Below are 22,529 nucleotides of genomic sequence, written 5' to 3'. Positions count from 1 at the left end.
AAAGTAAAACACTTGTGGACCAAACTGAAATCTCTGGCCACACTGCCAGTTCCGAGACTCTCAAACACAGCCGTACCTTTGGAGTCTCCACACACTCTTCTTCCATGAATGCAGCTTCTGCCTGACAGCCAGATGCCGGAAATGAAAAGGCCTCCACGTTGGATGCCTGGGGCAGGAGGGCAGATCGCAGCAGCCTCATGTTCGGTGAATGCATGGTCACTGGGAGCCCTACAGTCTGTGCCTGTAAATATGGCAAGAACAGACAGTTTGGGAACATGAATACCTTCTCTATAAATACACAAAGTTCTAAGAATAAAATAATTCTTCCTGTGGCAATTAAAGACTGAATATTTATTTATTGGAAACTCCAGAAAGACTTGGTGAAATATGCATATGGTGCAGGCAGTGGTCTGAAGCAGACTCAGCAATCAGTTCCTCTGAAAGAGGTCGTACAGAATTTCAGTTCTGCCTCATGAGGGGATGCTTGACTTTCACACAGGTGACAAGAAAGCTAGCTTTTGTGAGGAATCAAGAATGTTCCTCGTTTCAATTCAACAAACATATTTATCGCTTTCTTTAAATATAATACTTACCAGACAGATAAAGAATAGAAAAATCCTAGGAGCTCAAAATTAAACCAGGGACAGATATATACACACCCACAAGTAACTACAACACAAGGGACGCTGGAGTCAGTGCTATGTCTCTGTCTGCCCTACCCACCTTTTTGATGTGGGTGAGATGGTATGTATTTATTGGTAAGGGTGTATGCGAAGAGGAAGAAAGAGAAGCAGCAGTCACGTGGGGTGGCAGGAACATCTTCCTTCCTTTAAGGAGATGCACACCCTGGACTCAGCCTGCTGGCCCAGTGGAAGGAGAGGCGTTTACTGCAAGCTATGTTTTTGAAGTCAACCCACTATAGAAAGCTCCTGATGGTTTGAAGTCTGTTCTCATGTCTCCTTTGTTAACTACTCTAGGGAAACAAGCATTACAAATGCTTCTTTTAAAAAATCATTTAAGGCCGGGCGCAGTGGCCCATGCCTGTAATCCCAGCACTTTGGGAGGCTGAGGCAGGCGGATCATGAGGTCAGGAGATTGAGACCATCCTGGCTAACACGGTGAAACCCCATCTCTACTAAAAATACAAAAAAAAAAAAAAAAAAAAAAATTAGCCAGGCATGGTGGTGGATGCCTGTAGTCCCAGCTACTCAGGAGGCTGAGGCAGGAGAATGGCGTGAACCCGGGAGGCGGAGCTTGCAGTGAGCCGAGATCATGCCACTGCACTCCAGCCTGGGCAACAGAGCGAGACTCTGTCTCAAAAAAAAAAAAAAGAAAAAAAAAGGAAAAAAAATCATTTAAAAGAGAATCTTTCCTTATGACAATTGGCAAAGATTGATTTTAAAGATGAAGCTGCTGAATGATCCTTTCATCACCATCCCTTCAAAACTACCAGAATAATTTATTAGATGTGTTTTAAATATAACAGTCACTGCACCACATCTGAGAAAACAATCATCATACTAGACTATGAAAGGCAGAAGGATGGCCTATATTTTTCCGGCTATAGTTATTTCAAGGGCTATAGGATGGTGAATTTTAAATTCAGACAAATCAAAGGGACAAATGGTATGAGATTGTAGCTTCTCCTCTCCCAAGACCTGAGTTTGATTCCTGGCTCCATCACCTACAAATTGTATGACCTTAATCAAGTTTCCTAACTTCTCTGAAACTTACCTTCTTCAACTGTGAGAGCACAATGCCAACTTCTCAGTGAAGTCAGGACTCTAAAAGGTAACATGCAATGTCCTTAACTCAGTAACATTAATTCCTCCTTTCCCCTTCTTCCTAAAGCCTCCGAATGATCACAAGAATGTAAGAATTAGACTGTAAAATGAATGCAGTCTCGTTCTCAAATACTAACGGTTCCCAGTTAGAATCTCGGATTGACGATTTTCAAGGATGGGGGTGTATGTTAGAAATATACTTTATATTTGAATATACTCTGAATATATTTTCAACATACTTTATATTTGGTATATTCCAATATTAATATCATTGGCTATACTGTATAAGATAAAGAATAAAGTAGCATTAGCAAAGTGTCAGAATGTTCTGGATGCCCCAAAACAAACAAATACACAACTGCACATGATTCAGTGATAAAGAGATAGCTTTCCTTGTATTGTCACTCCTCAAGCTTATATTCTGTGCTACTTCTGAGGTTAAACAACGTTTTCCTTTCAAAATCAGGCATTTAAATTATCTAGCTACTATGTAAAATTTTTATCTAGTCACTATGTAAAATTTACACTCCCCACTAAAGTGTATTTGCTACATTCTTCTTACCCCCATCATTAGCCTTTCAATCAAAGGATAAAACTGAAGAATTGATTTCTACTTCCCAGCTTTAGTAGACTGCTCCTTCTCTATGAAGGTAGTCTAAATTATTAGGGCGAAGCATGACCGAGGGTGCCGTATGGAAATGAGATGCCCATGCGCTAACTATGACACGCTGCTCCGTCCCTGACTCCCACTAGCTTGGACGCTTTAAATGGCCAGACGGTGCTGTGCCAGACCAAGCGTAGCACATTGTCCTTGACAGCATTCACATCCAACCTGGACTACTACAACTGACTGTGGACTCGGTTAGAGGAATAACAGATAGCATCAAGGAATAACGCTTTTTGTTGTGACAATCACTTCCTAGGAAATATGGTGGGTTTTAGGAGTCTTATGATCACTGAGGGGACTAAAGGAGTCATTTTGGAACAACAGAGGGTATAAATATACAAACAGCATGCGCAGCATTGCACAGTTGATTAGCAAATATTAAATAAATAGATGGTCAATTAATAATGCAAGAAGCAGATATTATCAAGATATTCTTTAGGAGTGTCAACACTCAATGATTATGCCCAACCAATTGTGATCACTCTTTAGACCACATGTTTATTGCTTTTAATCTCTTCTTTGGACTTTGTGCTTTCCAGAACCATTAAAATGAAAATAATATTCTTCCCTATGAGAAACTCGTTACTATTCCAATAGGCAAGTATTTGTTATGACCTGAATTGTGTCCTGCCAAAATTCACAAGTTGAGCCACTGATATCTGGAGACAGGGCCTTGAAGAAGGTAACTAAGGTTAAATGAGGTCCAAAGGGTGGGGCCCTGAGCCCACACAGCAGGTGTCCTTATTAAGAGGAGGGAGAGACACCAGAGATCTTTCTCTCCACACTTGCGCAGAGAAAAGGAGTCAGTGAAAAGACAGCCAGCTACAAGCCAAGAAGACAGGCCTCACCAGATAGCAACCCTCATGGCACCCTCATCCTGATTTCCAGCCTCCCGGACTGTGAGAAAATAATTTCCGTTGTTGAAGCCACTAGGTCTGCGGTATTTTGTTATGGCAGCCCTAGTAAACAGGCACAACCTGTTGTGAAGGGCAACCTCTAAACAGTAATTAAAGAATTGGAGGTGATTGTTTTACTCGTTTGTTTACAGCTGATGGAAACTTGCAGTGGAAGGACTCTTAAAAACTAGTGGTTAGGCCAGGTGTGGTGGCTCACTAATTGTGTGACCTTCATCAGGTCCTGCAATCCCAACACTCTGGGAGGCCACGGTAGGAGGATTACTTGAGCCCAGGAATTTGAGACCAGCCTAGGCAACATAGCAAGACCCTATCTCTACAAAAGATAAAAAAAATAATTAGCTGGGCGTGGTGGCATGCACTTGTGGTTCCAGCTGCTTGGGAAGCTGAGGTGGGAGGATCGCCTGAGCCCAGGAGGTTGAGGCTAAAGTGAGCTGTGATTGCCACTGTGCTCTGGCCTTGGTGACACAGCAAGACCCCATCTCAAAAACAAAACCTCCCCTAAAACTCCACCAAAACTAGTGGTTAGAATGTATGAGACAAAGACATGACATATTTTTTCTAAATAGTCTGAACTCAGTTAGATCTAATACTTCCTGCATGTTATACAGCAGACATAAGCACTCCAAATCTAAGATGGGAATCCCACTGTTGTCTAAATAATAATAATGGGTACTTTATTTTTTTTTATGTTTTACTTTTTGGGACAGAGCCTCACTGTGTCGCCCAGACTGGAATGCAGTGGTGTGATCTCGGCTCACTGCAACCTCTGTCTCTTGGGTTCAAGCAATTTTCCTGCCTCAGTCTCCCGCATAGCTGGGATTATAGGCATGCACCACCATAACCGGCTAATTTTTGTATTTTTAGTAGAGATGGCGTTTCACCATGTTGCCCAGGCTGGTCTCAAACGCCTGGGCTCAAGCGAACTGCCCGCCTTAGCCTCCCAAAGCGCTGGGATTATGGGCGTAAGCAACCGTGCAAGGCCATAATGGGTATTTTATAACTAGGCTATGAACTTCTTAAGGGGAGCGACTGTTTCCAGGGTACTTCTGAAGCCACAGTGGCTAGGACTGTGCCTGGCATGTAAGTGCTCTATTGGTTGAACAAAACTTCTGGTACAGGTTAACCAATTGTATCTTGGTAGCAATCTAATGAAGTATGTATTGCTGTTCCCATTCTGTATTTAAGGGCACAGGAGCTCAGAGACGCTGACTCGCCTGAAGTCACTCAGCTTGGTGTGGAACCTGAGGTCTGCATGATTCCACGGCTCACGTTATCTTTGTATTGACTGGATCATGTTTCCTCAACTTCTTGCTGCTATATCAAGAAACAAGTGATTTGCCACTTCTTTAAAAAAAATTAGAACATCAAGGAATTAAAGTGAGAAGGCTTTACTAAAACTTTAGGCACATTTATATCCATAAAAACAGAAATCTATTTTTTAACAAGTTCAACGCTAAAACTCAAAATGTGAAATCTCTGAGAGGAGGGGCCTGTTGCTCAGCATCCAGAAGGCTCTCAGGCAAGCATGTGAATAAGCACTGAAGACTCCATTTGAAGTAGAAGCATTTTAGTTACACTAAGTAGGTTCCATTGAGACTTGGGTCAATGCATAAAGGACACAGAGTACTTGGTAATTAAAAAATTATTGAACATAAGAAGCCATGTTATGCATCTGAACCCTAAGCCAAATTAAATATAATTTGAGATATGCCGGGGAATTTGCTCATAGTCTAGACATGAAAGGATATCGTGTACAATAACATATGCACGTGCTCAGGAACAACTGTTTATATAACCCCTCACCACTCCCTCACTTGCGTAATGTTTAAGAAGAATAAAGAGACTTGGCAGGGAAAGCCTGCTGGACCTGGGGGCTTTCCAGCTTCCTATCCTTTTGTCTAGTGGCATTTGCAAGAAGGAAGGGGTTCCACTACATCTTAAGTGTTTTTCATTTTATCTCCTTCTTTCTGTCTTGAAAGCAACACCATTCAACTTAGAAGATTTCCAAGTGCTCAATGATACTCTAACTCAAGTATCTGGAACTATATTGATACATTATTTTACTCACATCTGTTATCAATACTCACATTTTTTTTTTTTTTTTTTTGAGACAGAGTCTCACTCTGTCACCCAGGCTGGAGTGCAGTGGCGGGATCTCGGCTCACTGCAGCCTCTGCCTCCCAGGTTCTAGTGATTCTCCTGCCTCAGCCTCCTGAGTAGCTGGGACTACAAGCGCGCGCTGCCACGCCTGGCTAATTTTTAGATTTTTAGTAGAGACGGGGTTTCACCATGTTGGCCAGGATGGTCTTGATCTCCTGACCTTGTGATCCACCCGCCTTGGCCTCCCAAAGTGCTGGGATTACAGGCGTGAGCCACCGCGCCCAGCCAATACTCTTATTTTATATATAAAGTATGTATAACAAAATACACCACTTACCTACTAAAATCAAGAAGATTTAATTTCCTTTTTTAAAACATACTCTGCAGATGCCAGTGCAAAATTTTATTATAATCCTGTAAATTTTGTAAAACTGCCAAAGAAATACAAAGTCAAAACTCTTCTGCCTTTATTTTTATTTTGAAAAAAGGCAGTTACTCACAGAAGTGGACAGGAAAGTCAATGGAGCATACTAACCAACCATTCATCTCAACCTCTACATGGACGATTCCCAAATTTCTAGCCCCAGCCTCTCTCCTCGGATCAAGATCCACATCTTCCTCATGAGCAACTGAGTTAATGCTACCCCTATTTTCTCAGGCTCTGGCTCAAGAACAGAGTCATCTCTAAGTCATGTTGTCCCTTCCTCCCTAATATTTATTTATTACTTTATATAACAAGCATTTACATAGCACTTACTATGTGCCAGGCAGATAGTATTTCACAAACATTAGCTATTTCACAGATATTAACTAATTTAATTGTCATAGCATTCTATTATTATCCCCATTACACACTTGGGAAACCAAGGCACAAAAAGACTTAAGAAACTTAAAATGTCACATAGCAGGAAGTGGTAGAATTTGGGATTTGCTCCAGGTGCTTCTAACCACCACGCTGAGCTGCATCTCTGAACCATTGCTAACTTCATACAGAGTCTACCTCTGAAATGGTTCTTATACTTGCCCCTTCTTTTCTGCTTCCAACAGTGCCATATTTAAGCCTTCGGTATTTCTCGTTTCTACTGTAACACTCTCCTAACTGCTCTCTCCAAATTTCTTCTTTTCTCTTCCTGACACATCCTTCACAATGCTACCAGATTAATTAGCCTAAAGCATGGATAGAATTATATCACTTTTCAGCTTAGCGGCCTTCAGTAGGTCCTTGTTGCTTACTGAATTGTAAGTAAACTCTTTACCTTGGCATTCAAAACTCTTCACAATAATGCCTCAGCTCACCACTCAAGTCCTCCCCATCTGTGAAGATGTGTCTTACACGCCGTTTCCCCTGTTCAGTTGTGCCCCTCTCTCCCCTGTCCCTGGCTCTGCTACAGCACTCATCTTTCCCTATTGTGAATGATGGTTGTTTACGATCTTGTCTTATTTCACTTCTATAGTGTGATGTCTCTGAGGGCAATGACTGTAGTTTATATATCCTACCCCCAACAGTGCCTAAGAATAGAAGCTTGCACATGGTAAATCTGTAATAAAAATTTGTTATATGGAATTGAATGTGAAAGCTAGTGACAGTAATTCTCAACATTGTGAATGATGAAAAAGAGAAACACCTCTTTTAAAAAACTGCCTGAAATAAAGTTAACCCTTAAAAATGAGAAAGTGCTAAAACATTTGAGAATCTAGTGAATGGCAGGCAGAAACTCTACAGAAAAACAGAGTGTAGAGGGTGAAATCCTAACCCTGTGTATAATATGAAAAATCTGTCGAACATGTGAACAGGCACATGCACTCAGCTAAGGGGGCATTACCTTGGCAACTGTTTGCTCAGCAATGGTGCTAGGCCGACGCTGGCGGCCGTCAAGTCTCTGCTCCACTGGGAAACTGCTCCTATGTGATTTCAGGCGCTCCACCAACAAGAAATAAATGGCAGCAAAGTGGTTATAGCTCTTGTTCTGCAAAGACTGAAAGAAAAAACAAGTGGTAAAGGCAAAGAGCCGTAAAGACCAATGCAATGATCTATACATGCCGAAAAATAAGCGGAAAGAAACGTGTGCTGTTAAAAACAGAGTGAAAAACAAAGTATGTCTCAAGATGAAAGCTGCTCCAAAATTAAGACTGGAAGGCAGAAAACTTCAAGTCTCTAGTATTAATTTTTTTTTTTTTGAGACGGAGTCTTGCTCTGTTGCCCAGGCTGGAGTGCAGTGGCCGGATCTCAGCTCACTGCAAGCTCCGCCTCCCGGGTTCTCGCCATTCTCCTGCCTCAGCCTCCTGAGTAGCTGGGACTACAGGCGCCCACCACTACGCCCGGCTAATTTTTTGTATTTTTTTTAGTAGAGACGGGGTTTCACCGGGTTAGCCAGTATGATCTCGATCTCCTGACCTCGTGATCCGCCCGTCTTGGCCTCCCAAAGTGCTGGGATTACAGGCTTGAGCCACCGTGCCCGGCCTAGTATTAATTATATAAATGATGATCCCTTTAAATGGGTTGACCAGCCCTTTTACATGAACAAGATCCATTTATTTTTCTCCAGTCAGAGAAAATGCCATCATTATCTCATGTATGGCCCCATCTCATAGCTGTAACGGCGGTGTAAGGTCAGTTAGCAACCTGAGCCCGAGGCTCTAATTCCATGGCTTCAACACAAATCTGAACCATTGAAAACTCTGAAGTGAATGGTTAAAGTATGTGGAGAACTTTCTGATGATTATTTTGGGCTGGAGAATGGCATCTGGATGCTAAATTGAGAGACACTATGTCTCCGTTCTTAGGTAATTTTTTCCTCTTGTTTTTGCAGTCCCACCCTCTTAAAACCTTGAAAATAAAGTTGCTTCCCAAATGTTCACATCTCCAGCCTGCCAGCTTTCCCAGATACTGAGGGAACAGGGAAACAACTGCTCCTTTGGCTTCTAATTCCACCTGACAGTCGGCATGGGTGCTGTGCAGGGCACCGGGATGCAGAGCCGTCTCAGCAAAAATCACAGGTCAGTGGAATTGCACGCCCAGCTACCGCTCTGGATGCACTTCAGGGACAAGTACAGAAAAACATCCCTGAGCGCACAGTGAGCAAAGCAGGAGAGTCAGTTTGGTTTCACTTATGGCTACGTGGCAGGGGAAAGGCAGTACAGCATGGAGCCTTGGTCTTTCACAGCAAACAAGGCGGCATTTGATATTCTTGTTATGTTTCTTCCTCAAGAGCACTGTTTGCTTTTTTACTATTGTAGAAGTATTAGAAATATGTATATCCTATGAGTATGCTAACTATTTGAGGACAGAAATAAAAGCCAAGAGGAATTTTCCAGGTTCATGACCCTTCACAGTTCTATGACCCCTAAATACTTCCAAATCAGGAGCCCACCTGTTTTTGCCTTCTTAGTTTCTCCAGTTCACAATCTAAATTCCCCGGCTTTCTTAAACCTGATACCTACCCTTCTTGTTTCCTGCTTGGCCCTTTGCCTAGCTGCACATTTATGTTCCATACAAACTAGTTAAATACCTATGTAAAACTTCATGTTTCATCTTGGAAGCAACTTTCTACCTTGTATTTGTTAAGCTTCCATCTTTGCCTTTTCTGACTCTTTTATAAATGCCTCCTCTCGAATGTTTTGGCAGATGGGGCAAAGAAAGGAATTTAAGATGCTGAATAAAAGTAAATATAAATAGAGTCTGATGTCATCAATAGGGAACACTGAACAGTACGCCTAGGCGCTGGGGATACATGTGCTAAAAGACCAGGATGACAGGTGTGAGTATGAAAGTTCAAGTAGCTAAGTGCAGTAGAACCCTGAAATACCTTTAGTCAAATCTCTGATCACTTTACCTCAATGGTTTTCTGCTGATCTATTCCAAGGCTGTGCATCAGTCGCAGAACCTGCTCATTAAACTCCCCGATGGATGGCTCATTTTCTTGCTCTTGTGGATACAGAACAGGTCTCTGAACAGGAACTTCTATGAGCATCCATTTATGCTCCCTGATTTGAGCTATGGTTAGCCGTTTGGATGGGTCTAGGACCAACATCCTTCGAATAAGGTGCTCGCAATCTATAGAAAACACAATGTTACAAAAGTCACATAAACCACTTTGCACTTCAGGGTTATTTGCTTGACTCGTGACTTTGTACAAGGGTGTTAATCTTTGTATCCTCTACTGGAAAATGGAAGGTCAAATGAATAAATGAATACATGCAGGCTACTTATATTTGTCAAGTTAACATGGTGAACAAATACCTAAGAAAAACAGGAGGATGTAGGTCTATCAGATTCTGGGCTAAATGAAACTTTCTACTGAATTTCGCAACTGAAAATACCTAGAAACAGACTTTGATTTCCACTAAAGAAAATAAATAAGCCTCATTCCTAGAACAAGCAGACAGTAAATCGATTCTCAGTCATATCTAATGCTGATATACTAAGGCTATGTAAGCAAGGCAAAGAGCTCTCCAATGGGCTGCTGCTCTCCTCCATATCACTGTAGCGAGAAAAGTGTATGTAAAATATTACTTACTTCTGACTACACCAAGAAAACTGCACTGCTGCAACTTTGAGCACTAGCATATTCTCTGAGCTGACATGATGCTCTTCACTCACACATAAGCTAACCTCCTGTCACTATATGCCAGGCGCTGTGCTAAGTGCTTTACATAGATTATGCTTATTAACTATTATTATTATTATTGGAGACAGGGTCTCATTCTTGGTCAGGGTGCCCAGGATGGAGTGCAGTAATGCAATCACAGCTCACTGCAAGCAATCCTCCTGCCTCAGCTTCCTGAGTAGCTAGGACTACAGGTGCATGCCACCACAACAGGCTAATTGAAAATTTTTTTTTTTTTTTTTGTAGAGACAGGGTCTTGCAATATTGTCCAGGCTGGTCTCCAACTCCTGGCCTTAACAGATCCTCCTGCCTTGGCCTCCCAAACCACTGGAATTACAGGTATAAACCACCATACCTGATTGACAGATTAATTTAATTAAACCTTACAACACCCGTGGGGTAGGAGCTATTGCTATTTCCATTTCATAGATGGGGAAATTGAAGCAGAGAGAGAGGAGATAAAACTTGTGAAAGTCATATGGCCAGTAACCGGTGGACTCAGGATTAAAATCAGGCAGTATGGTAGTCTGGCTTCACAGTCCATGCTCTTAACTACAAAGAGTATTATTTCTACTGTTAGTAGAAAGAAAAAAGTTAAGAATAATTTTACCAAAATGAAACTAAGGGGTAAACTTAACTGCTGTCTAGGTAACAGTTCAATACACGACAGGCAGGGATTATGGCATCTCATCTGAATTTAGCAGAATTTTGCCAGTTGGCTTTTTAATTAAAAATTTTTAATTTTATAAAATCCATTACATATTGGAGTAAAATGGTTTTGAGTCTGTATCTACAAAGGGCTTCGTTAAATCTAAAATAAACCTGGGACATTTATAGACCCAGAATGAATGAGAAAATATGCTGCTGTTAATCTGGGAAATGCTGTGTGTTCAGTTACAAGTAGAAGGCTGGAACCTGTCTCGCCTACATAAAGGAGTTTGCTTCTTTCTAGAGCTTTTAACCTATAGCTCAGTCACTTCATTTGGCACCCAAACTCTTGGAAAAAAAAGCAGCTTTTACCTAGGCCTTTCACTTGGAGCACTAACACTGTAAAACACCATAAGTAAGATGAAAAGCTTGTTACCTTCTGACATGAAATACGGAATCCGGAATCTTCCTTCCAGAACCCTCTGTCTCAAAATTGGAAGAGTCGGTCCATCAAAGGGCAGAGCTCCACAGACAAGGACGTAAAGAACAACTCCCATACTCTAGGGAAGAAAACAATGCAGAGACTTTTCTACCAAGAACGTCAAACGCTCTTTGTTTTTCTGAACATCCCCAGGGCTCTTGAAATCATATGGACTGAAAAATTCCTGTCTGAATTTATTATTTTCTCAGAATTTGAAAAAATCCAAAACCCTGACTACTATAATAAGTATCTTATGATAAATACCAAAGAATTTGAATCTGATCATTTTGATTACTACTTAACTTTAAATTACTGCTGATATTAGGATGACAACACCTATCCTTAGAGAGTCTTTCCGAGGGATCCATTTCAAGATGCTCTGAGTAAGTATAGTCCAGTGGATGGGGAAAATATGAAATACTGCTTATGTGTTAAGTACCAGGAGCTTCTAAGATGGGCCAGAGCACCAAGTATTATCATTATAGATGCATTTAACAACACAGCAAAGCAAAGCAGTACCCAGATGTCCAGCTGTGGTCCTTCATACTGCTGCCCTTCAAAGACTTCTGGGGCTGCATAAGGGGGGCTGCCACACCATGTTGCCAGCAGTTCACCACTTTTAAAGAAATTTCCAAAACCGAAATCTATTGGGATGGAAATAAATGTTACTTTCATCTGTGCTCTCAAACTATACTGCATTTCTCTGTAATAAATTCTATAATATGCTGTATTAACAATATCACTACTATTTACTGTGAGGACTGGGATGGCATCTTATCTTGTGATGTTTCCCTGGCATTAGCACAATGACTAGCAAATAGTAAGTACTCAATACATGTTGCTGAATGTATGTGTCAATGAATCAAGTTTTCTTCCCAAAGAGAGTAAGTGAGAGATTGGTAAAAGACTTTATATCATGTGAAAGAAAATCAGCCTTAAAGTGGACAACCCAACTAGTATTTGATAATCTTAGAATTTCAATTACCCGATGGCTGCTAAAGAGCTCTTTATCTTAAATGGTCTATAAGGAAAGAAACAAATGAGTAAAACTCTAAGATATTCACCTAAACATAACCGACTGTCTGGCTGCCATTACCCCAGATACATAACCCTTGAAGGCAACTGAGTGCAGCGTTTCCTAAGTGACAACCCTGTAAGTGTTGGTCCACATATCCTGTTTTAGGCAGATACCCATCTGAATAGCTCATTAACATCTGATGGCCATATAGCCCAGCCATAAGCCACCTATCACCATCACTCATTTACTAATTTATGGATCGTAGTGGCATTATAGTTCAAAACAGTTAATGGCCTTCTTCTTATGATCTTAGCCATACTGAATCTATGGTTTTGATACAGAGAATGCACTCTAGAAACACTACTCAGATGCCTTCAATATGCATTTAAAAATTTAGTAAGTATTGTTATAAATGCAAGTTTATACCCTTTTGCTAAGCCTTTATAGTCTCATGTTCTTACCGAAGAAAAAAATTCCTATTATTTTGTTAAGTTATACTCATGCTGTCTTATGTTGCTCCATACTCCTAACGGAAGAACCTGTCTTAGTGACAGGAACTGGCTCTCCAGCCAGCAGGAGCGCAGCATTGCATGCACAGTGAGCTTTAAGAGATGGCTCAAGAAAGACTGGATCGAGTCTCCACTGCCAGACAGATTGACTGGCTTTGTGACTTTGGATCAGTCTTTGTGAGCCTTAGTTTCCCCCATCTGTAAAGTTAAAATGATAAATATACCTAGTCAGCAGGTTGCTGTAAAGGCCCAATGTGTTAAAATCAGCTCACTCCATTCATACCTTGAGATCATACATACTTGTGCACCTTAGGCAAAGCATTCTCTTAGCTTGCTAACATAAAAACTAGTGGCAAGCAGTAGTAACAGTAATAACAGTAATGATCCCCATCATTACAGCTTCGTGGAAGAGTACAATCTATGAAGTTATAAGAACTAGAGCTAATTTCCAGTTTTATCACTTTCAAGCTTCAAGTCCTCTAGGAAAGTTATTTTTTCCACATCTATAAATGTAGGGATAATCCACCTACCCAGATAGGATGCTGCGAGGATTAAATGAGATTAAGAATGTAAAATGCCAGAGCATACTAGACGTGAAAGGTCAGCTCTCCTCCTCCTGTGAAACCATTACCACCAACTGTTGCCTTTCAGAGAAAAAGGTCCCAAAAAAGTAGATAGGAGTGGTAGAAAAAGTTAGAGGGAGCTTAAGGGTTTAAGAGAGAAAAGACGGTACATCTGGGGAAAGAGCTTCAGATACAGTCTAAACCTAGTGAACACCACTGTGGTCTGCCTTTGGTATCCAGGAGTGTGAGGCAATGGGGGTGCCAGGGAGAAGTTCTCTCTTTACAAAGTAACCTCAGCTCAGCTCCACAGTCCACTTTCCAAAATGACTGTCAGAAAGGCCTTATCTTCACAATACCACCTCTATGACTAACCACCCCTAGAACACCGTATCCCATATGGACACATACAGATATATATATTTCTAATTTTCCAGAAAAACTACACTCTCAGATGAGTCAAGGACTAGATGTTCCCATGAGTCAGAAACTAGATGTTCTCATGAGTCAAGGACTAGATGTTAAATGAGTCAAGGACTATGTTCAAATGTTAATTTCACTCACAGGATAAAGCAGCACAAGAAACTCTTGGATGTGTGTTCAGAGATCCTGAAATACATACAATAATTGCTGCACTTTAAACCATAATCACAGGATGAGTTTTAGTGCCTGTAAATTGAGGATACTCTCCAAATAGCACGGGTAAGGTTTTTTTTTTTTTTGAGACAGGGTCTTGCTCTGTTGCCCAGGCTGGAGTGCAGTGGCACGATCTCAGCTCACAGCAGTCCTTGCACTTCAACCTCCTGAGTAGCACAGGTGTGCTCCACCATACCCGGCTAATTTTTGTAAAATTTTTTGTAGAGACAGGGATTCGCTATGTTTCCCAGGCTGGTCTCCAAATCCTGGGCTGAAGCAATCCACCCGCCGTGGCCTCCCAAAGTGCTGGGATTATAGGTGTGAGCCACCACCTGGCCCATTGGTAAGTTTTAATGTCTCCAGGAGCCCTTATAGAGTCACATCATTCTGAAATTCCCCAGACCTGGTGAAATAAACTCAAAGGAGTGAATGGGACAGAGGCCTGTAAAGAAGGTGGCCTGGCCTCTTTATTGCCTTAGGCTCTCATGGTACACTTCACAGGCAAGAGAACAAGAGCTAGGAACGCTTCTCTGGACCCGTGGTAGCCCAGTTTCAACCTCTGCTTTACAAATCTAGCACAAAGAAAGCTTCCTGTTCACTTACAAGAGGAATGGTACTAAGTAATTATTTCTATTTTCTGTAGGTAATATGAATATAGAAACTTGGGTCTATAGGAATATTAAAAGAAACACTGAAGGACAGGCTCACTAAACTGTAACAATATTACATGTGCTGAGGTCTTCTACAACCTTGTCAAAGCACTTCAAATGTTATATTTATATATGTTTTTGAGACTGGTCTTGCTCTGTTGCCCAAGCTGGGGGGCAGAGGTGTGAATCACAGCTCACTGTAGCCTTCATCTCCCAAGCTCAAGTGATCTTTTTGCCTCAGCCTTCCAAAGAGCTGGGACCACAGACTCACACGACCATGCCTGGCTAATTTTTTTTTAACTATTATTATTTTTTTTTGGGTAGAGACAAGGTCTCACTATGTTGTGGAGGCTGGTCTTAAACTCCTTGGCTCAACTGATCCTCCTGCCTCAGTCCCCAAAGTGCTGGGACTACAGGTGTGAGCCACTGCCCTCTGCCAAACACTGGATTTGTAATCATCTGAAGAATGGGTTAAGGAAGACTTTGGTGTTAGGCAGATTGGGGATCAAATCTTGGGTTTTCCATTAGCTATGTAATCTTGGACAAATTACTTAACTTCTTGGAGCCTTGGTTTCCTCATCTGAAAAACAGGGACAATATTTACATTTCATAAAGTAGTTGTATTAACAGAAATAGATATTATATTGCGATTGAAACACAGTAGGTAGCCAATAAACAGAAGCTATCGTTGCTATTATTATTTATTATTTTACTTATCTGTCTATCACATCAGACTAAGTTCCTCGGGAGCAGAGAATAGGGGACAATAGTCTGTACTCCCAACTCTCAGCATATCATCTGCAGACAAGAGCTGCTCGATAAAGGTTTACCATATGAATATGTTGTTCCTACCTCTTTTAAAAGTGCTCTACTATGTGACAGGAGCTGACTTAAGCTCTCTGAAGATAATTTCTTCTTAGTTCTATGAAGTATCCTTATTTTAGGAGAAAGTGAGGATATAAAGTTAAGTATTTTGCCAGAGGTTATACAGCTAGCTACTAAGTTGCACCAGTGGAATAGAAACCAAGTTTAACTACTTCGAGGCTTCATTGTTAACCACTACCTTCATGTCTTTCACTGGCATGTCAAAAATAGTTATTTTTGAAGAAGTTAATAATTGTCAGGGTTAAGAAGTGGCAGCAAAAGTCACTAAAAAATAAGAGCCTTTTAATTTCTTCACAGGAATCTGGATAACTTGCTTCACCCAGTCTGCAGCTTTCTGCCTAAATGCATAAGGTGCATTGTGAAGTGGGGGGTGAGTAGGGGGGGATGAAATATGAAAATGCAGGGTTTATTTCTTACCACCATTTATTCAAATGACATGGACTATATTCATGTTTCATCATACTAACCAATTTCATTCATTCCTTCACTAAACATCAGCATTCCATACACATGTCAACCACTGTGCAAACACAGAAGTCTTGCAACAACACAAAATAATAAGACTCCACATCATCATCTGACTTTTGGAAAGCATTATGAAAACAATCACTTGGGCATTCGTCTCTCTCTCTACCAGACTCAGATCCAGCCTAGCCCTGATAGAAAGCAAACATCTTTCTAGTTTAATATCTTCTCTAACTCTGATATGCAAGTTAATACCTAAAACTTTGGCTATGTTCCTCAGACATTCTGCTTGCTATTATAAACAAAACATTTATGCCATGCCATGTGGCTTCATTTTGACTTTTTTAAGCTCTTAATTTTGAAATATTTTTAGATTTACAGGAAGAGTTGCAACAGTAAATTCAGAATTCCTCATACCCTTCACCCAGCTTCCTCTAATGTTAACATTTTACATACCTACAGTATAATCACCAAAACTAAGCTTCAATTATCAAAACATTGATTCACTACTATTAATTAAACTACAGACTTAACATTTCATGAGTTTAGTCATGTGTTCCTTTTCAGTTCAGGAATTCCACATTGCATTTAGCCTCCTGACTCCTTAGTCTTCTCCAATTTGTATTCATATTCTCTCACCTGGGTTCTATATGGTCTGAAATATTTATAGAAGAGGATTCGGGGTAGAGTCTTTAATTACAGATCAGTTACTGACTCTCATGAAAATCAACTAGGCCTCAAAAGCTGAGTCCTCTATCTCTTAATTAACCAGCAACAGCAGACCAAGGATATATCTGAACATAGCCCTAGAGCTGCTATTATTGTTTTCTGCTCTATATTTTGAAAGTTGACTGACTGACCTATATCATCCTAACAAAAACCAGTATTACTGTCATCACTAAATTGTATAAATTATATAAATTATCAGTGCCCAAAATTATCATTAGCAAAGGCATGATGTTTTAGGAATAAGAGGGTCTTGCATAGAGTAAATAAGCTGATTCTGATGATTATTGTCTAATGGGAACCAGGTACAAAATGGAGAATTCTGTTTGTTGGAATGAAGTAATGAAATAAATCAAATACTAACATGCATATAAATCACCTGGGGAAATTGCTAAAGTGCAGACTCTGACTCAGTACGTTTAGGGACAGGCCTCAGATTCTGCATTTGTAACAAGCTTTGAAGTGATGCTCATGCTGCTGGTCTCCAGACCACTCTTTGACTAGCCAGAAAACAGAATGAAACAGAGGCGGTGAAAAATATACAGAAGATTTAAACAGTTTGTCAATGTTTACTGTTGCAAAAGATTACACTTGCTAAATTCTTTTAGGATTTTTATTTAAATAGGAGACGTAAGAAAATTGTTAGGTTAAACTAAGTCATTTGTTTTTAAAAAAGGAAAAAAACAAACAAAACATTGAAAACCAATCTTCAAGCTAAGGAAAAGTAAATGATTTCTAGGAATCAACACCACTGAGGCAATTTTGAATCTCCAGCAGTGTGTTATAATGTCTAATTTATAATTTAAAAAATCCTCCTACAGAGCAGCAGATGGCTTTAGGGTTAAATTTATCCTTGTTTCTAAAATTACCAGTAGAATTCAGCTAGCCAGGCTTGATGAAGAGTTACACATCCTTTGTAATTATAATAGGAGTGAAGAAGACAATTATGAGGAAATGAAAGCTGACAAATGAAAGGTGGAGAGTGATAGAGATGAAGCTGACCCATTGCACAAACTGAATGTGGATCAGCCAACACTGACGTCAATGCATACTTTGTTGCCCACCAGCAAGAAAAGGTCAGTTGCACAGTTCATTTCCAAACATCAGTCACTCTCCCATCTGACAGGAGGGAAGGGAACAATCCTCACAGTTGAGATGAAATGTGATCCTGCTGACCAATGTAAGACATCTATTTGTCCCGTCAGAGAGTTCAATGAGCTAAGAAGCAAATAAATAATCTTCCTTAGCTTAAATGAAGTAAGGGGAAGGGAAATGAAGAGGGAAAAAAATATCAAACCAAACCGAACCCTTTGAGCCATCTTCCATATTCCCAGCTTACTATGGAATGCTAAGTAGGACTTAAGGATACAAAGTTTCATTGTGCTTTTTGATGTAAAGCTCTTTTTACTTTTTACATAACGCTAGTGGCAGGAGGAGAACAAATGGAAGACTTGCAATAAATATTTTTCCAATAAAAATAAAATACTTAAAAAAAATATATTTTTCCTATCTTTGCCTCTCCTACCCTTTTTCAGTTCTAGGGGACAAATCTGAAATCATATATACAGAAACCCTGACTCAAGGTCATCTAGTAAGTAGGAAGGTTGTTAGAAGCAATGATGGGCCAATGCTTCAAATCAGAAAGGAAGCATTCCTCTTGGGCTCAAGGCAAGTGACTCGTGATGCACAGGTCAGACTAATCAGGCTAATTACACAATACTAATTACATTTAAGGTCTCTCTCAGCAAAAAATTAAGTTGCATCAACCAGAGACAATTGAGAATATGTGAAAAACTTTCCTTGGTCCTAAAAGGTTTGTATTAATAAGGCTTTAAAGCCTTAGTTAATTAAAAAAACATGCTGAGAGGGTTATATGGCTATTAAAATTTTAAGGCTTTGTTTTCACATGGAATCAATTATACATTGAATACAAATAATAGCTACCTTGTATTGAGTGTTTACATGGTGCCAGGAGCTTTATCTAACAATTTATTTAACAAACAGTTAACTAGCACTATGTGCCGGGCACCGTTCTAAGTACCCTACAAACATTAACTCAAGTAATAATCACTATGAGATATGAACTTTCATCATTCTCCCTTTACAGATAAGGAAACTGAGAAGAGTGAAGTCAGGAGACGTGGTCAAGGTCACAAAGCTAGTAAGTGGCAGAGGCGGGAATCAAACCCAGGTATCCTCACTTTACAGCCCATACTCTGACCTATTACCCTACATCGCCTCCCTGTCTCCAATATTATCACCGATCTCTACAATCTGTTCCTGAAAAACAGATTTGTATTTAATAGATATGGAAACCCAGGCCTAGAGAGTGCAAATAATCGGCCCAAGGTCATAGCTACTAAGTGGCACAGCCAGAATTTGCACCAGCACTGTTACTCAACTCGGTACTCTACATGAAGCCCTGTTTAACGTGTGATTAATTCATAGATTTTTATCCTTATTTAAGTATTTATTATAAACATTTTAGATTGGGAAAGTTGGAGAATAAAACTAAATATTCTTCATCTATTTATTCTCAACTTAATGCCTAAATAGCCAGAGCCAAGATAGCTAGGTGGAAATAGTACTGCAATTACTAAAACTACTGAAAGCCAATATTGCTTTGCATTCAGCCTCTTACCGTGAATGTCCTCACACTCACTTTTTACAAAGGTTGGAGGTCTCATGGTTGAAGTAATGAGTACACACTGGTGTGGGTGGATCCATGGCTCATTAGTGTCTCAAGTTTTGTTTTATTTTTTTGTTTGAGACGGAGTCTTGCTCTGTCACCAGGCTGGAGTGCAGTGGTGCGATCTCGGTTCACTGAAACCCCCGACTCCCTGGTTCAAGCGATTCTCCTGCCTCAGCCTCCCGAGTAGCTGGGATTACAGGCATGTGCCACCATGCCCAGCTAATTTTTGTAGTTTTAGTAGAGATGGGGTTTCCCCATGTTGGCCAGGATGGTCTCGAACTCCTGACCTCGTGATCCGTCCACCTTGGCCTCCCAAAATTCTGGGATTACAGGAGTGAGCCACCGTGCCTGGCCTGTCTCAAGTTTTTACTCACGGGGAGAACATAACCTAGAAACTGATCTCAAAGCCATGTTTCTGTTATTTATTAAAATGAACCATGTTTGATACTTCTATTCCATTTTGTTTTATAAACACAAAAATATTTTAATTTAAACTTAGTTTTGGCTTGTGCTTCTCTTCAATTTCAATATACAGGATGGCTAAAACAGTTCATTTATTCAGCTTATTTTGCAATTAAAGAGGTTTTCATAAGCCAAAAAAAACAAAAAACAAAAAACAAAACCAAAACAAAAACAAAAAACAAAAAACAAAAAAAAGTATAATTTGAGGGAATAACTTTGTAAGGGTTCTTGTAATTTCTTCCCATGGAGCCCTATTTTTCCCACGTGTTAGATTCCATTACGATTTAAGAGTTCTCAGAGACAAGAAGATGATTCTTAAAGAAAATCAGGGCCATCAAGAAGTTATAAAATCTACAGATAAAAATAAATATCCTGGAGAAATTATTTAAAGACACTGGAATCCATCTAAACACTTTATGGCATGTGGAATGATCTGGCCCATGCCTACCTCTCCTGGCTCTTTTCCTATCATTCTCACTGGCTAACACCTGCAGTTTCCTTACCACTCCAATTTGCTCTGTCCTCTCAGCCTTTGCATGTGCGGATCCACCTGCTTGAGGAAGCTACCCCAGCCTCAATCTCTATCTCTCTCTCTTCTTCTCTCCTTTTTTTTTTGAGACTGACTCCCGCTCTGTTGCCTAGGCTGGAGTGCAGTGCAGTGGTGGGATCTCAGCTCACTGCAATTCAGCCTCCCAGGTTCAAGCAATTCTCCAGCCTTAGCCTCCTGAGTAGCTGGGACTACAGGTGCACGCTGCCACGCCCGGCTAATTTTTTGTATTTTAGTAGAGACGGGGTTTCACCATGTTGCCCAGGCTGGTCTTGAACTCCTGAGCTCCGGCAATCTGCCCGCCTCGGCCTCCCAAAGTGCTAGGATTACAGGCATGAGCCACTGCTCATGCCTCTCCCTCTTTCTCTGTCTCCCCCATCCCAATCCCACCACAAATACCTTCTTGTTAATCAAGTGTTAGCTAATAATTTCCCTGATTCTTGCAGACAGAGTTAGTCTTTCTCCTAGCCTCATGGCCCTGAAAACAATGATCTTTTTGTGTTATATTAACTTAAAGGTCTGGTTCTTATTTGATTAATTCCTTGAGGTAAGAGCAGAGTTAAGCTTTTTGTCACTGCTGCTGTTTTTTGTCTTGAAATGTATGAACCTCCAGGACTTACTCCAAGAGCAGAACAGAAGCTTAAGAAACATCTACTAAAATTTTTGAGGATAGTGGAGACGACAGAGAATTAAGTGTGGGCAAGAAAATTTGAGTGCTTGGTTATACTGCGCGCGTGTGTGTGTATGTATGTCTGCTTGTAAGGAATGGAAGCAGGGACACTAAATATACAACCACAGAATGATGGACCCCAAAATTCAATTAGTGAGTACCCCTTCAGGAAGCAGTGGCAGAATGCTTGGAAATGACAACATGGTGTAGTGGGAGAAGGACAGATACTGTGGTCAGACAGACCTAGGTTTGAATTCCAGGTCTACTACTTATTATCTGTGTCACCTTGGCCAATTGTTTAATCTCTTTGCATCTCAGCTTTCTCATCTAGTAACTGGCAATAGCTAAGTGGCTCCCAAGGTTGCTGTGAAGATGAAGAAAGAATCTAGCTGAATACCTGAAAACCGTGAGGGCTCAATTAAATGTAAGTCATCACACTGTCTTCACCAGAGAGAACAACTTCACCAATCTGAATTTTTACCTGACTTCTATAAAATTGGAAGGACTTGAAGATTAGATACTAAAAAATGAAAATAAAAACTAAAAAGACAAAACAAAAACCTAAGATATCACACAATGACAGCAGAAGCACTGATTTGACCCACCTATATTTTATGCCAGAATTATACTAGACATACTATAGCCAGGCAAAACTTGGTTATAACATCAAAGCAATATTCTGTGTTTTTTGTTTGCAAGTTTCTTTGGTGTCTTACTTTGACATTTTCTTTTGAGATGTTAGTGACAGCACCTTGTAATTCCTACAGCACATGATTTACATACCTATAACCTTTCTCTGTCTAAAAAAACTCCTAGAACACATGCACACTTACGTTTCTTGTAGCACTATTTACAATAGCAAAGACTTGGAACCAACCCAAATGCCTGTCAATGATAGACTGGATAAAGCAAATGTGGCACATATACACCATGGAATACTATGCAGCCATAAAAAAGAATGAGTTCATGTCTTTTCAGGGACATGGATGAAGCTGGAAACCATCATCCTCAGCAAACTAATGGAACAGAAAACCAAACACCACATGTTCTCATTCATAAGTGAGAGCTGAACAATGAGAACACATATACACAGGGAGGGGAACATCACACACAGGGGCCTGTTGGGGGTTGAGGGGAGGCGGGGAGGGAGGGGAGGGAGAGCCTTAGGATAAATACTTAATATATGCAGGGCTTAAAACCTAGATGACGGGTTGATAGGTGCAGCAGATCACCATGGCACATGTATACCTGTGTAACAAATCTGCACGTTCAGCACATGTATCTCAGAACTTAAAGTAAAAAAAAAAAAAGGTTCCCTTGGAAAAACAAAACAAAACAAAAAACTCCTAGAACTCCTTTGAGCTATTGTTTTGGCAAATATTTTGTTTTGATAATAAGGGAATGTAAAGGTGAAGCAGGAGTTTCCCCCTTCTTTCTACAGAGCAAAGGACTTAAAAAAAAAAAAAAGAAAGACTTTCTCTGAAAAAGACAATTTTAGGGCAGCC

At 40.3% G+C, this 22,529-nt stretch overlaps 1 protein-coding gene across 2 annotated transcripts in view; it reads right to left on the bottom strand.

Moving 5' to 3' along the window:
* SIK2 (salt inducible kinase 2) overlaps positions 1-22,529 on the bottom strand; it is a 130,269-nt gene that overhangs the window by 18,880 nt on the left and 88,860 nt on the right. For both annotated transcript variants that reach the window (XM_015435694.4, XM_005579602.5), the window contains 5 exons: positions 11,724-11,848; positions 11,160-11,283; positions 9,302-9,522; positions 7,292-7,444; positions 77-241 (listed from right to left, as the gene is read on the bottom strand). In XM_015435694.4, coding sequence (XP_015291180.3) covers positions 77-241; positions 7,292-7,444; positions 9,302-9,522; positions 11,160-11,283; positions 11,724-11,848 — 788 coding nt within the window. The remainder of the gene's footprint in view (positions 1-76; positions 242-7,291; positions 7,445-9,301; positions 9,523-11,159; positions 11,284-11,723; positions 11,849-22,529) is intronic.

The sequence above is a fragment of the Macaca fascicularis genome, chromosome 14, assembly GCF_037993035.2.
Source record: "Macaca fascicularis isolate 582-1 chromosome 14, T2T-MFA8v1.1".
Classification (NCBI taxonomy): domain Eukaryota; kingdom Metazoa; phylum Chordata; class Mammalia; order Primates; family Cercopithecidae; genus Macaca; species Macaca fascicularis.
Note: the sequence above shows the minus strand (reverse complement) of the source record. Positions and strands in the feature narration are given on the sequence as shown.